The sequence below is a fragment of the Streptopelia decaocto genome, assembly GCF_964273445.1.
Source record: "Streptopelia decaocto genome assembly, chromosome: 2".
NCBI lineage: Eukaryota > Metazoa > Chordata > Aves > Columbiformes > Columbidae > Streptopelia > Streptopelia decaocto.
Window position 1 is genome coordinate 33723302 of NC_138655.1, and position 16653 is coordinate 33739954.

The 16653-nt window shown below is 38.7% G+C and overlaps 1 protein-coding gene across 3 annotated transcripts in view; it reads left to right on the top strand.

Annotated features, from left to right (window-relative positions):
- STAU2 (staufen double-stranded RNA binding protein 2) overlaps positions 1–16653 on the top strand; it is a 174151-nt gene that overhangs the window by 17931 nt on the left and 139567 nt on the right. For all 3 annotated transcript variants that reach the window (XM_082046008.1, XM_082046010.1, XM_082046009.1), the window contains exons 2-5: positions 634–841; positions 1923–2053; positions 7119–7278; positions 9600–9735. In XM_082046008.1, coding sequence (XP_081902134.1) covers positions 643–841; positions 1923–2053; positions 7119–7278; positions 9600–9735 — 626 coding nt within the window. In that variant the 5' untranslated portion in view covers positions 634–642. The remainder of the gene's footprint in view (positions 1–633; positions 842–1922; positions 2054–7118; positions 7279–9599; positions 9736–16653) is intronic.

A 16653-nucleotide genomic window follows, 5' to 3' on the forward strand; every position in this document is an offset into this window, starting at 1 on the left:
TGCTTTCGGCACCACATCAAAGGCTAGTTTAGGAAATCCTAGTACTTGTGCTAGTAATTTGTAAAAGGATTGAAGTGCTTCACCTGTTGGCTGGTTAAGCAGTGATCTTTCAGAACTTGCTGCTCTGGTGTTTTTTTGTTTGCTTGTCTTCTCCTGTTATTTTTTCTCTTTTATAGTTTGGTAACATGCAGAAAAAATAGGGAATTTCTCTCATGGCGTTATTTGGTATTTTGTGTGCACTTTACTGCACTATAGTAAAAGATTGCTATGACAGTTTGTTGCAAGGACATGCTCTCTTGAAGAAATTGGCAGGTGCTAATCTCATCCACATAATAATTGTATGGACTTTTATTCTAGAATAATCATTCTTCGCGCTGTCTTTCAGGCAGGGTCACCCCATAGTTGAGCAACAGAACCTGGAATCAGGGTGTGTGGGTTCTTTGGTGATTTTCTTGGGCTGTGAGCTGTTCCTTTGTTGCATCAGTTGGGAAGTAGTGCATGCTGAGGCATGACTTTTGTGGATAGTTCTATGGCCCAGATCCAGGAGCAAAAAAGAGGTGTTGGTAGCATCACTACTTTAATTTGACTTTCAAAATGCAAAGTGCCCTGCTCATAATAATTTGTTTATTGCAGTGACAGGCGATGGCACAAGTTAAGATGCAGACTACAGCAAACCTGTCTGGACCTACCATGTCCCCTATGGTGCTACCCCTACCAGTTACAACTACAAATACACTTGGTCTGCCGTCCACAATGAACGGATCCATTTCAGAATCGGCTGCCAGCTGTAGCAGTCCTACTACCGCCCTTGGGGATCCTGCACCTTCTAGCAACTCACCAGGTAAGTTGGTACAGGTATATTTTCTTTAGTGTCTAAATGAATCTTTTTGAGGACTTGTTAATTACAAAAAAAATAAAAGAAGATAGGTCTTCAATATGATTAAAATAAAGCAAAAAAATTCTGTAGAAAAATGTATTGGTTAAATGAACTGTTTACTAGGTTTAGTTTCTTTAGCTGAGCTCAGACTTACACTGACATGTTGGTCAATGATATAAAAGCTCAGAAAAGAGCATGTCTATTTTGTCAAATTCAGAGCATATCTTTTTTAGAGAAGTTTTAGTGGTGCAGGAAACCCTCCAAGTGTATTTCTCTTCCCTAGAACAGAATGTCTTCAGACTGCTTGGCAGTATTTGGTGTTTCCTTTGTAGCCTAATAAATGCTGTAGTTCCTAAGCTGAACTGGGTATAAAATACAGAAATTTTATCCTAAGAAATTAAGCAAGAAATTACAGTGTGTTAGAGATAAACACAAATAAGTTGAAAAAGAAATAGCAGAAGGCTGAAAAATAGTAAGGCAGCGTACATGCAGTATGTAGTATAAGGAAAGCCGAACAAAATCCTCAAAGAGGGAGGAAAGGTGTTCTTTGGGAGTGCTCCGATTATTGTGAGGAAAGCCTGAAACACTGGGAAGAAGCAGGGAGAAGCAAGTGAGTACCACAGGGTTTTTTCTGCTATTTTTATCTTGCAAGCGTTATGCTATCCACCTCTGCTTCAAAGTGTCAGGAAACCATTCTGAAAGAGTAGTCATTGCCTGGAAGCAGCATACTCCTGACAGTAAACTTTGGTGGTGTAGAAAATGTAGCATATGTTTATGTCCTCCTACACTGTCATCTTTTATAGAGACATTTTGGATAGAAATAGTAGTATTATTTTAAATTGCATGTGATCAAAACTATTATTGTAAAATGCACATTCTCATGTGGTTAATATGTAAATGGTGTTTAAATATTGTATTTAGCTTATGTGCAAAAATTATTTTTTAGCCAAAGTGTTTTCTAAGCATGCTGCTGCTTTTGCAAAGCTTTGCGAAGTTGTGAAGAATACATTTCTCCACAAAAACTTTACAGACTCTTTATTTACAGCTCCTCTCCAAGATAACATGGCAAACCCCAAAGAGAAAACTCCAATGTGTCTGGTAAATGAGTTAGCCCGTTTCAATAGAATTCAACCCCAGTATAAGCTTCTGAATGAAAGAGGGCCTGCTCATGCCAAGGTAAGGTCACAGTTCCAGGTGATGAGCCATAACCTTAAATGCTGAACAGATAATGTCATGGTCTGGACAAGTGTGCTTGTCAAACGCAGCCACACTTCCAGTGTAAGGACTTTCCTACTCTTCTTTGTTTTGCCCTATTTTTTTTTTTTTCTTTACGCTTTCTGAAAGTGTGTCTGTATTTCTGTTGAAGCCCTGTAGATAATTTTGTGCCTCACTTTCACTTCCACCTTTGAGGTTATATTTGTTGGTCTCTGTAAAGACCTTGTGAAGGTCTTTCCAGGGTATCACCAACCTCTCTGAATCATTGTGAAGCGTTTGCTTTTTAAGCTGCATGAATCCTTCTCCCCAGTCGGCGTGCCTCTGCTGACTACCTCTGCATTTGTTTCATGGTAGTGCAGATAATGACAAAGCTAGTTTGCAAAATGCTTATTGATACAATTTCATGTCCATAAAGTTGATTGCATTGATACTGTATCTTTGGATCTTACATTATAGGTCACAAACTTTATTACTGTTCTTTTCTTTAAATTCTGTGCAACTTTTAAGATTTATGGTGACATTAAGACTCCTAATATGATTATAGCATTAAGGTTTCTAGTGAACAGACAGTTAATTCCGGTCAGTTCTCATATCAATTTGGATATCCAACTTAACTCCTTAAGTGCAAATTAAGATGCTTTTGGATGATAGGGAATACAGAAGGATATTCTCATGATAATTTTCAGACATAGTTTCGAATTTCCTCCCTAGTTAGGAGCAATATGGGAGGGGAGAAAATGGCCTGAAAAACTCTGAGAGAGAAAATGGTGTAATTAGTAGCTGATTGGCACTCACTAATTCTAGAGTGACAAAACTGTATGTGACACAGGAGTGGGACCACCCTGCAGATCAGCAGCACTATCAGCTGCTCGTGGGCAGCCTCTCTGCCACCGCCCCTTGTTTCTCAGTTGCATGCTATGTTGTCAGTGAGCACACAGCTGATGCAAACCATGGATCTTCTGGTTTGGCCAGTGTTTGTCCATCCTTTATGCTGGTGGGAATGATGTCAGCAGGTGCAGGGCTGCTGAGAATCAGGAGGCTTTTGGGATCCCTCAGTGCAAATGGAAATCGATGTGTGCTTCCCCTTCCTGCAAGGCTTTGGCACTGCAGGGTACACTGGTTGATTGGTTTTAGGTTGTGGCATGTTAAATCTGTTGGCTTTCTGTAACTTTTTGCTGTTGTATTGTATACTTTGTTACTTTTTTTTTTTTCATTATTGTGAAATAAGAAGTGCTTTGGTTGTTCCAAAAGATGTGGTTTTGGCTGTTCATATTCGTCTGCAGGAAAGAGATTTGAATTACATTCATACTGTACTTTAAATTTTAGCAGAATAAGAAGTAGTTCCCATGTATTTGTTTTATTTTTAAAGGAACTAATATAATTGAAATTAATTGATCCGTCGTTAGTTGTACTTTTGAAAGCCAGATTTTCAGTAGATATCTTAATTTTTCAGTTTTTCCATTTACCTTTCATTATTTTTAATTACACTCATAGTGATCAAAAAAGAGATACGTGCTCTGTAGACTGGTTGTTGTTCAGAAGAAAGTAAGTCTAATTTTTGCCTATGCAGCAAATGAAAACAACAAAGGAGGGAACTGGATGAAGAACAAGGGTGATATTCACAAAATTATGCAGACTTCTGTACCTTTGACCTACGAAAAGCAGAGGCATAGATATTATTGTGAATGTGTTAGCAGTTTAGTATAATGTCTTGCTAATAATATGGTGATATACCTGATAGAATATGTGAAACAGAGCTGAGTGTGTCCTAGAAAGCACGACCTAAAGGATGTAATGCTGCTGCTACTGCCATTAAAGGAGCGTTTCACATTACTGTCCTCCTACGCACTCTCTGTTCCTGTCCACTGGTGGTTTTCATGATTTTCAGAGACATGCTCTGCAAGACAACTCTCTGTGTTGTGACCACAAATGCTAGTAAATTTTTATATCATTTTTTCCAGTTGTCTCTGGAAAATAAGTTATGATAGTTGGGGTGAAATGGAAGCTGGAAGCAGTGGAGCAGGGAGAAAAGCTGTGCTTCTGACAGCTCTGTGAGGGTTTCCAGTAGTCTGCCCTCCAGGTGGATTCTTCCTAGTAAAAAAAATCAGAAGTTTTGTTAGCATAGATGGCATTTTCGAGTACATTAGTTGGATTGATCACTTCTTCTGTGTTTTTATGTCATTGGCAGCAGAGGAGGCAAATTTTAAAAGAAACAGTAGCAAAAGGAAATGGATGGTGATAGAGAAGGAGGGGGAAAGGGGTAAGGGAGGTAGCACTTCAAAAAACTGGGGAGGAAGGGAGGAATTCTACTTGCAAAAAAAGTGAGGACCAAAGAATTGCCAGAGCTGAGGGAGACCAACCTTATGAACACAGCAGGGTGAAAACAAGCACAGAGCCTGGTGGCATTAGTATTTCCACTCTCTTGCCATCAGGTAATTAGGGTGAATGTGCAGTATACAAACTTCCTCAGAAAACTGGTGGGAAATGCCTCATGGTCCATAGCAGAACTGTCAGCTCAAGTCTTACAGAACTTGAGTACTTTGTTGGCTGCTCTGGACTTTGGTTTTAGGCCATTTTATTTCTTTAATTAAATTCCCACCTACTACTGTGTGTGGTTTTTTTGCAGGAGTGTTTTGTCAGATGGGCTGAGATGGTTAGAGCTCTGGCTATAGAAATTTACTGAATGTCAAGGGTTTGATTGCGGGGTGACAATAAAACCCTGGTAGATGTATTGTTAACCCCCTCTCCTCCCACTTCCCCCTTAGCCCCTCCTTCTCCCCTCTGCCCACTAAGAACAGGTGATCAGGAGGGAAAGAAGGACAGAGAGAAGAGAGTTCAAAAAATTAAAAATGTTTTACTAATGCTACTAATAAGAATAGAGAAAATAATACAAAATATACAAAACCAATCTTGAAAGTCCCAGCAACTGCAGAGCTGGCACCCGAAATCCTGGATTGGACTCTGCAGCCAACCAGAGCTGGATTCAGTCTGTCACTAGGCCTCAGTTTGCAGGGACGACTTGCAAGGTCCTCTCCCAATGTCGGCCATAAGGAAAAAGGGACGAGATCCTCGTGATCTCCCACTTTTATATGAAGTATTCGAAACGTGAATGGGATGTTATACTCCGTTGGTCAGTTTCATGGTCACCTGTTTCTTGTTGCCCCTCTCACCAGATGTTCATCAATCCCTATCAATAACATTCCATTGCTATGTTTACCAAAACATGTATCTGGTTTTCCAGGAAAATGCAGCTAATATGAAGGCTTTAGCTGACAGGCAAATTCACTAAAAGAGAAACTTGTTTTTAACAAAACCAGGACACTGAGCAAGCCCTTTATTCTTTAATTCTTGTTTGTTGCTCTAAGCACTAACAGGAGAGGTATAGCTAGATAAGTAGCCGTTATTCATCATATTTTTATTGAAATTCAAGATTATTCTCCTCCTAAAAAATACTGCAGTGATACCTTCTTGCAAAATATAAACAATATAAATGCCAGATCCAGAAATTAAATTTCAGTTCTTTTAGTAATACGGATGTATGTCTGTAGATAATTTATGTAATTGCAGGTATTTAGCTCTAATACCCAGCTTAGCTTTCAGGTGGGGGTAGGGTTTCAGCGGATGCAAAATTAAGAAACTATTTCTATCTTACGCCTTGTCTGTGAGGAAATTGTCATGACTACTGTGGAAAAAATGACATGGCGACAGGAACTGTGATATGGGGACTTGCACTGTGCTTCTGAAAATTACAGTAAGCCAAAAGTCAAGCCTGTAATTAAGATACAGGTATATATTTATAGCATTGAGTTCATATGCACTGTGTGCATGCGTGTAGGGCCAAGTTGGGAGACATGTACATACTTGTGTTCAGATATTTGTTTGCAAGTACATGCCAAGTGAAAATATCTGTAAAGGCAAAAGGTTGCCCATCATGCCCATCTCTAGATACCCAGTCCTGGATTCTAGTGTGTTTAAATAATTATTAAAAATATAGAGTGAATAGCTATCCAAATGAAAATTTTACTTCATATACTGCTCAAACTAATATGTAGATTTCTTTATGTTGCTTCAAGTAAGTTAATCTGTTTTCTGAGGTGGGTGCATCTTAGTTTACTGTGTATATCTAACTATTAAATCCTGCCTTACTTGTGTGGAATTGGTATGGAAAAGGCACTGAGTTCTTAACCCTTTCTTCTCTCATTCTTAGATACTGAAATTTAAACAGAATGTGTATGTATCATGCAGAAGATAGACTGTATAAGGTCTTAAATATGTGTTGAGTTTTATCTTCATGACTTGCACAGCATAGATACTGATGAAATTATCCTGTTTGCAGGTCTTGAAATAGATATGCTTTTTATCAGTAGTCTGTTTCTGAACTCTGAATTTTTACAATTCCTGTTTATAGATTCCAAATTAAAGAATTGCAGTTTCCTTCAAAAAGTTAATACTTCTTTCATTTCTTACTTTACATTTTTGAACATATTTGAGTTGTGACTCTGCCCTAACAATGTACATTATTTTCAGACATGTGGTAGTGGGAGAAGTCCTTTCACTGTTTAAAAATATTTGAGCCAAATTCCCCACTGCCTTGAAGAGTGTGCAGTCAATCCTATTCATTCAGAATTATTACAAAATGACCTCTTTTTTCAAGTAGTATTCTTTACCTGTCTTCTACAGGTAAAAGTGACTAAATGTGTTCAGATGTGTGAAGAAACGTGGTCTTAACTAACCCGTTTACAGTCTTCCGACAGCATAGGACCAGCTTGCAGTTACTGTTACTTGGTTGAAATAGTATTCTGTTCTTTGATAGTTCACGTTAACATTACACTATTTGTCATTTAAAAGGCCAAATGTTGCCCATTGATAAGGACACTGAGCTCTGTAAGAGTCAGTTGTGTTATCTGGCAGTGGAATACAACAAAAAGAGAGCACAGTTTCTCTTCAGCCCTGGAAGTTTTTATACATATTCATTTAATCTGCAGTGATAATCTTGCCAGTGTTTACCTGTTCTTTGTCTTTGAAGATGTTCACAGTGCAGCTGACACTCGGAGAACAGACCTGGGAAGCTGAAGGAAGCAGTATTAAAAAGGCCCAACATGCTGCTGCTAGCAAAGCACTGAATGAAACTACCCTACCCAAACCAACGCCTAGACCACCCAAAAATAATGTTAACAATAATCCAGGTATGACATTGTCCTCTGTGTGTTAAATCTTGTTGAAGTGTTAGAATATTCTACCACTAATAAATAAATTTAACAAGATATAAGTTAAGTTGGAGGATGAGAATCAACATACGATCTTATAGGTATGACAGTATAATGAAGAACCTCTAGTGTGTTTGCACAGGAGAATTTTTAATGCGCATACCTGAAATAGTTGAACTGTAAGTGAATATATTATTTAGATAAGGCTTGGATGTATACAAAGTGACTGTATGTGATCAGTAGTAGACAAGACAAAACCAGATTGAACTACCATTATTACCATAGTAAAACACTTTTCGCAAAAAGTTCCTTAGCTAATTTTTTCATGAAATTGGGAATTTCATCCTGTTCAATCCTGTGAAGTTGCATCTGTGATGTAAATAAAAGGTCAAGATTTTACATGAGAACTTTGACAAGTAATTTCTGCATCATGAGTTTTCCTTCATAGGAACCTATGCTTTTGAAAAGCTTTTAGATGGTTGTAGAAACTGTTGTTTGAACAATAGAAAGAATGTATATTGGTGTCTTGCATCTTTTATTTTGAGGTGTTACCTGTGAGTTGCCTTCTATGAGTGCAACACCTTTAGAGATACATTTTTCAGCTGTGTGCTCAATGTTTTGTTCTGTCTTGTTTGACAAGAAATAAATAAAAACATATTCCTAACTTTATTTTGCACTAATAGAGAAGAGAGCAAATGTTGAGAAAAAAGTAATATTTTCCTTTTTCTTTTTTACACTCCTTTTTCTCCCCCTTTTCCTCTTCTTCCCTTTTTATTTCCTTCTGCTTCCTCTCCCCTTCTCAAAAAAATCTTCAGCCACTTTCTTAAGATGGAGTAATTTTGCAGTTAATCTTTTCTATGTTAGAAAAAAAGCAGAAGTAAGTTTCCTTTAGAGCTTGTGAGTATTATCCTGAGCATTAGCCAGTAAGCATTGTTTGAGAGTTATGCAATAGTATTCACTTTCTCCTTCGGAGATCTGTGTGTTGGTTCTTCTCATCCAGGATGCTGGTTTTGCTGTGTGTCCTTTGGAGTCCCTGTGACTTCAGCTGTTTAGGAAGCAGGAGGTTCACACCTCTATAAAAATGGATCATGAACTTATTTGTTGACACTGCAGATTATCACTCAGGTTCTACATTTTTTTTGGCTTTGACTGTGTTCTTAAAGGGAAAAGCAGATAACGAAAGAAGCAGGCTTTAAGAGAATTAATTAAAAATTGTGTCACTTAACACTGTAATTTTGCCCTAAAAAAATGTGTGTTGTATAGGCACAGGTATCTTCTCATCAACATTACATTTTGCATTTCTATTATATAGTCGAATTCATAGTGATTCCTTGCTTTGGAAAATATGAAGGTGATTGTTGATAGAGGTTTTTGAATACGTATTGCATAAAAACTTTCATTATTTGGCATATAAAGCCTCAGTGGCAAACTGGCAAATTTATCGTAGCTGTATTGAGGCCAGATTCACTTGAATGGCTTAGGAAAATATTTTGAGAAAATATTAACTACTTTTTATTGGAATATATATTTACCTAATTTAGGATCTTCTTACTGCAGTGGAAGTGGAGAATACTGTTGCTGAACATTTTATTTAAATTAAAAAAAAAAAAAAGAAGTCACAATGCAGCTTTTTATTTGGCATTTTGGAGACCTTGCAAGTGGGCAAGTGCTGGCTGGTTTCTATTTTTGTATTGTCACCAGTAGATGGCTGTAGTGACACTGATTTCCAGCAGATGTATTTTCAGTTAGATCATTCCTGTTAGATCATTAGTTTTTAGTCATAGTCTTAAGTTTTTAAGTCTTGCAAATGAAATATTTTTCTTACTTCTTGTACGATTAGCAAATGACTGCAGTAGTGCCTGTTACTGCTTGCTTGTTTTATTGCCTCTTTGCTCTATTTGTTGCTTTTATTTAATGGTGTTTAGTGAGAGGAGACATTATTCTTTTGTCTTGCTACTTTCAGAAAGTGTCATAATGTATTATACTCACGTTGGAAAGATGAATAACCAGCTTGATTATAGCACTGACTTTCTTATTCATATGTGAAGATTGAAACTGCATAGAGAATGCACTGAGAGAAATGTTTTAAGTATTCCTTTTCATTGCTTGTGATTCAGTTGGCATCTATATTCCTGAGTTTTAGAGATACTGAAATGTCATTGTAGTTTCTTCTTTATTGATTTAAGAGCAGAAAATTTATTGCAGATCTCTTTTTGCTGCTCATCTCAGTCTTGCTTCTGTGTTTTGCAGTATTTGTGGTTTAAGCGCACCTTACATGTATTCTTTGGGTTTTTTTGCAGGCAGTATAACTCCAACAGTGGAGCTGAATGGTCTGGCTATGAAAAGAGGAGAGCCTGCCATCTACAGGCCATTAGATCCAAAGCCAATTCCCAATTATAGAGCAAATTATAATTTCCGGGGCATGTACAATCAGAGGTTTGTACGTTTTCTATTATTTGATGGTTTTTTTATCATTTGCTTACCAGTGTGTTAAAAATCTTTATGAACTTCATAGGTTGAGAGTACAATAAAACCAAGATTTTTACTAAGGAGAGTCTGTGCAGCCTTATTTAGAAACACACAATCTCCATCTAAAAGAAGACAGGTGACCTAGGCATGTCAAAAGGAATAAAGACATGTAAACCAACTGTTTCTGTTTTTCTAATGGACATACTGGAGTTCCAGTCTACAGCCATGGCAGTGAGAAGGCAGAGCATTATACTTGAGAGAGAGGTTTTGGTTTCCTTTGTTCTTATTTTGTGTCGTGTGATTAGAATCTGTATCATTAAAAATGAAGCACCCTTTTTTATAGAAATTTGATAAAAAATTAGGAGCGCTGCCAGAAAACTGACTTGGAACCGTTCTCAGGTTTCTACTTTTTAACAATTCTGCCTGCTCAACTATCTCAGTTCCTTAATCCTCAGTGTTTGGTTAGGAAAAATCTTTTACTTAACAGTTTTGAAACCTATATTTAGTGATCTCCATCAATGCTGTCATTACTGTAGTAAGTTGGAGTAACTGTTAAGAAGACAGTATTCAAGATTTTGTTTTTAAACTATCAGATTCTTAAAGATTAAAAAATTTGAAAATTTAAGCGGGTGGTGCAGTTTTCTTAACTGACCATCCAAATATTTAGTTTTTCAATATGTTCTGATTTTTTGGAATATCTTCATCTATGTTTTTTGTACAATTTTAGTACTGATAGAAAACAGTTCTAGCTTGACCTGAACAAAATGTAATTTGTATCTAATGCAACAGTCTGAGAGAAACTTAGGGTAACATATGTATTAATTTGCAATCTCAATTACTTATTTTTTTGAGATAGGTTTTCTTCCCATTTTTCCTTATTCTTCCACAGAGGAACTATATTAGGTCAGGTCTTTTGGAGCTCCAAGAGTGATACCAAGTGTAATCTGTAAAGAAACAAAAACAAAACAACAAGTCAGAAATTCTAACAGTGTGTTTTATCAGTGAATAATGTTGCCTTTCTTTTAAAGGGTTGCTTAATGGATTTCCTATTAATTTTTATGCATTTCATAATTATAAGAAATAGTAAGGTTATGAACTCTGCAGAAATGTTTTGGTTCAAAATTACTCTTTTATTAGATACTGAATTTACAACAATGCTTAAAAATTAAAGACTTTGAAAGGAAAATGCAGCATTTCAGAATTGTCTGAAGAAAATATTTCAGTTGACTTAATCTTATTTTATTTTTCCGCAGATTTTAAAATCAAGATAACTTTAGGGCTTTAACATTTCATTGTGATTTTTTTTTTAACAGCAACAATAGCTAGAACTGTAAAAGACAAAGAAACAAAAATAACCTGGAAGAAAACCCATTCATTGCTCTACAGAACAGTGCCTGATTATTGTATTACTTGTGTTGTGTTTCTAGTCAGTGCTGACCTCAGTCTCCGCTTACATATGTCATGGTTTAAAAAGCTAACTATGGTGCCTGAAATGAGTTTTGTTAATATTCATAAATCCTGCATTTATTTGAATTGCTTTTATTATGAGATTAGTTTGACTAACAGATAAAAAGGCTACGCTGGAAAAAATGCAAGCTAGTAAAAAACATAAAATGGTGAATTCGGGTGTCTGAACTTAGTTACTGAAACATATTTGTGGAAACAGAACACTGAAACACTTGCCAGTTGCTAACTTTTAAGATGCTATATCTTTTCATAGAAAATGTCTAGTGCAGTATTTAAGTTGGCTTCTTTGGGAATTTTTTCATGGGCACTGTGTTCCTATGTTAACATAAAATGGTACATGAACTTTATTCCTCTGGGCGCATTAGCTGGCTGAGGGCATTGGATTTTTCTGCTCACAAAGCAAACAGACAGAGTGGGACAGAGGGCCAGAATCTCTGCTTGCCTGCTTCACTGCGCCTCTTCGGGTACAGTTGCCCATGCAGGATGGCTGATAATACTGTGCCTAGTCAATTGATCATTCCTATAGGCAAAACAGGGATGATGTAGAGTATTGCGAGTGTAGTCTTGCATCTAGGCAAGAACAACCCCAGGTTCCAGTATAAGCTGGGGAACGACCTATTAGAGAGCAGCATAGGGGAAAGGGACCTGGGGGTCCTGGTGGACAGGAGGATGACCATGAGCCAGCACTGTGCCCTTGTGGCGAGGAAGGCCAATGGCATCCGGGGGTGTATTAGAAGGGAGTGGTTAGTAGGTCCAGAGAGGTTCTCCTCCCCGTCTACTCTGCCCTGGTGAGACCACACCTGAAATACTGTGTCCCGTTCTGGGCCCCTCAGTTCCAGAAGGACAGGGAACTGCTGGAGAGGGTCCAGCGTAGGGCAACCAAGATGATTAAGGGAGTGGAGCATCTCCCTTATGAGGAAAGGCTGAGGGAACTGGGCCTCTTTAGCTTGGAGAAGAGGAGATTGAGGGGTGACCTCATTAATGTTTACAAATATATAAAGGTTGAGTGTCATGAGGATGGAGCCAGGCTCTTCTCGGTGGCAACCAATGATAGGACAAGGGGTAATGGATTCAAACTGGAACACAGGAGGTTCCATTTAAATTTGAGACGAAACATCTTCACGGTGAGGGTAACAGAACACTGGAAGAGGCTGCCCAGCGGGGTTGTGGAGTCTCCTTCTCTGGAGACATTCAAAACCCACCTGGACACCTTCTTGTGTAACCTCATCTAGGTGTTCCTGCTCCGGCAGGGGGATTGGCCTAGATGATCTTTTGAGGTCCCTTCCAATCTGTAACATTCTGTGATTCACATGAGCACTCCTTGCTGTGCTGTTAGATGAAGGCAAGACCATGCAGGTGGCACAGCCTGCCCTTCTCTCGCAGCGAGCCCATCCTGCAGCTGGGGTGTCTGTGCAGCACAGACCCATCCTGCCAGCCAGGCTGGGCACAGGACCTTGCTCCTCTGCCCCTCCTGCCCACCCTCACCAGAGGGAAGTCTGCAGACAGATTCTGGATCCATTATAATACCCAGCTAAGTCCCAAATAGATGCACATGTCGTAGTACTGTATTGTGTTCCCGTGGTTTGGTATGTTACATTTATTATTTTCTACTGCCGTGTTGTATTTAGCTTTCATTTGTTGATTTTCAGCAGTTGGGTAGTAGAACCAAAGTGGTGTTGGAGTTCCCAACTAAACAAAGACCATTTAAAAATAAGATTTGAAAAATAATGTGGGTAATATGCTGTAATCAATATTTTTAATATTCATCAGTTTCTGTCTGGAGATTATTATCTGTTAAAACAGATACAAAATATGGTAAGTTGGAAGTTGTTTCTATCTTTCATACGGTGACTAAACGCCCTTTATTGATTTCTGTTTAAAAAAATGTGCTTTTCAGATATGTGAAGGTACAGATTAAGATTAGCAGATTGTGTTAGGGAACTTTGATTCTGGCAAAATGAATGGCTTGAGGAAAAAATTAAGTATTAAGTTCATCCCAGGGCATATCTTTAGACCAGTTAAGTCTTGTTTTTCAAGAGGCACAAAAGATCCTTTTCAGTGACTCATGGAAATGTGGTTAAAGAGCTGCCGTTTGTATGCAAAGTTGAGGAGTGGCTTCCGTGTTAGGCTCAGATTATTTATGTTGAGGTGGCAGTGATTCCTTCTCCTTCCTTCGTCCCCAGCCTCAGTGTGTCTACAGGTTTCCTGGCTCCAGCGCTGGGAGTTGAGCTGCTCAGAAAATAAACAATTTTTGGAGGGCGAGAGGAAGGGAGAAATTAGTCCTAGATTTAAAACTGTACGTAAATGCCTTCTCACCTAGTCACACAAGAGCTTGTGCCCTCACTGGAAAAGGGGCATGAATGTGTGTGTGGAAGTCAAGGGCCGCTCAGGTTGATTTAGGCATGTGGAGAAGTACACTCTCACATGCAGTAGAACATACTTGTATGGGCAGTCTGTTTCACAGAGCATGTTGAAACACTTTTATGTGCGAGGTGCAAAGGTCCATTTGCGAGGTTTGCAGCTGATGGCATCAATTGATACTGAAAGGGAAAATTATTTTCATGGAAAAAAGGAAAGCAGACAAGCGACAGGAAAAAAGAAGTACAGTGTCCAGCTTGGAAGGGAAGTGGTGGGTGTTCCCAGATGAGCATTCCTGTCGTGAGTGTCCTTTCCCATGCAGCAAGTGTTCCCCATAACACTTTGCCATAGTAATTCTGTGTTTTTCATCAGGACCTGCTCAGGCTCTCTGCTACTTATTCCTGCTTATGATGCTGGTATTGCTGCATCAGGGCAGGTGTTGGATACTGGGGACATATTGAGCTTTGTGCGTGCGTGTTGCTGAGCTCTGTCACGTGTACCAAAAGCTACTCCTAAGGGATAGGAAAAGGGCAGGGGAGAGGAGGACTACGGTACAGTATGGGTACAACGCTGTCAACGTATTGGTATTTGCAGGTGGAGGGCCTTGAGAATAACGACATGGGGAGAACAGCAAGGGAAAAATACAGCCAGAGAAACTCTGGAAAACACTGGCCGAGAAGCTGAAGGGTTAAAAAGCTCAAGGCTCCAGACTTGCAAAGGTCTTGGTAAGGCATTTAAAGCAGTGTGTACCACCAGGGTAAGGTGTTAGCCTTGTAAATCTCTTCCTGTGCCAAGTTAGGAAGTGCAGGGGCAAGTCTGCTCCCATCTTAGGGTGTAGTTAAGTAGATAAAATACGGTCCAGTTTGGGAGTGGATGAGGTATGGTTGTGTTAACCTGGCATTTCTCTGAGGCTAGTAAATACTATACTCACTAGGTTGTTAACAGCACTGGGCCCTTGCCATTACGCTGCATCTTGTCCTGAGCTGATGAAATCTGTGCGATACTCGGTTGAACCATGTGAAGTTATCAGCTTAGGTCTCTGGTAGGTTTGGTGTGTGTATACTGCAGTTCATTTCATAATATAGATAAGAAATTAAAACTTTTTTTCATCTCACTCTGGTGAGATGGTTTGGGAGTCCTCTCTGGGTTTGGTATTAGGAAGTTTGACAGTCTCTGATAACGTGGAGCTTTTAAAAAAGTTCTCAACTCTGAATCCAGCCGTGTTAGACAACTTCTTATTTATGAAACAGGGAAAAAACATTTTGATGCTCAGAATTTACCAGTTGTATACTACCTATGTAAAGCCTCACAAGTTGGAGTTTTGAGCAATTTGGCAGCAAAGGCACATGAAGACCTTTTGAGTTCAAACAAAATACATAACAGAAAAGCTACAAATAACATTGCATTTTGTGTGGCTCATCTAAGAGCTTTACAAAGTGACTGTGGGGAAGGAAGTGCTGGTTCTTTTGAAGATTGTTTGCTGACTGATGTAGGTTGTGCATTTGTCAGCAGCACATTTGGCACGATTCAGGAGAACTGACACAAGAACTGGCATGCTACTCAGAAGAGGCCAACCGTTGAAACAGCAGGTCAGGTTTGAGAAATACTAGCAGAGCTGAGGATGAAACATGTGCATACTGGTCATATCTGTAGCCAAGGCTAGAACCCATACTCCCTCACATCCCTGTGTATGCAGTTGGGTTAAGCCATGTAAAAAAATGTAAAAACATGGCTGTTCAATTTAGAGCAATTACACAATAAAATAAGGTACTGGTTCTGACTGCAGGGTCATCCAGCTTACCTTTTCACCATTTAGTGCTGGTTTGGTTTATTGTGTTTTTTTTTTCCTTCAATTAGAATGGAGAGAGTCATTCCTGAAGTGTAATTGTCCTGCAGTATTTTCAATTATAGAATGTCTGTAAGTGACAAAACAGAGATTGTATCTTACAAACGTACTCAAACTAAGTGTTTTCAGCCGAGAAATAAAACCACTAGCAACTGAACAACAGCTTTTGATGTTTTAGTATAGAAAGTAGTGTCAAAGAGACAACAAAACTCAAAATTCAGAAGTTATTTGTTTATTATATAAATTCCTTAAAATGTGTCTCACTACAATCTAGAGAGCTTGAAAAACCTTTATTAAAAAAATCCTTCAAAATTAAAAGCACTTGTGGAGTATAGGAACAAAGAAAATACAAAACAATGGCAAGCTAAGGAATGGGAGAAAGATAATTAAAACAGTTTCTTGCTTGGCTCTGAGGAATTTGGATGCTGTGATAGTTCTAGAAGTGTGTCACGCAAAGTGGTGGTGTCCCTGGGATTAACTGCAGCTTCTGTGCACTCTGACAGTTTCTGCTGCATGGAACCTTCATGCCAGTTGGTTTGTGGTTGCTTATGTATTGTATACTATAAGTATCTATCGTATACTACAGAATAAGGGTGAGACTGTCACCTCTCCATAGCTCATGGGGGAGAGCACACAGATTATTCCTCCTTTTCTTTTTCTTCACAGCCCTGTCATTCTGAGCACATAGTTCTTTGATGTTAGTGAATGCTTCTTTACAGTGCTGTTTAGAAGACCAGACTTGGAGAAATAGAGAGGAAGCACATTCCTGCCTCTTCTGGAGCCAGTCAAGCTACCTGGCCACAGAGCACAGGGCATCACCCCATGTGGGCATGTAGGTCTACCTACCGGGTAGGTAGCTCCCCTGGTGGGTGCTGAGCTGCTGCATGGGACTGTTTACTTGGGGTTATTTGCTCCTGAAATTACTTATATCAGCCCTGGGGATTAATTCCTTAAATAATGAATCAACACTTTAACAATGAGGTATACTAAAAGGAAGTTTGAAGACTGGTCTTCGGCCAACTACATCTGCAACTGCTGGCTTCATAGTGGACTGACTTGTTCTCCAATTGAAAAGAGGGTAGACTGTGTGATTATTGGATAAATTACTAGAATTGTCAGATCAGATTAATAAAAGATTGTATGGTGAAAGAATGCAATAAAACGAAAACTTTGTTTCTTCAGTGAATGTAGAGTTAAAGATTTAATACATGCAT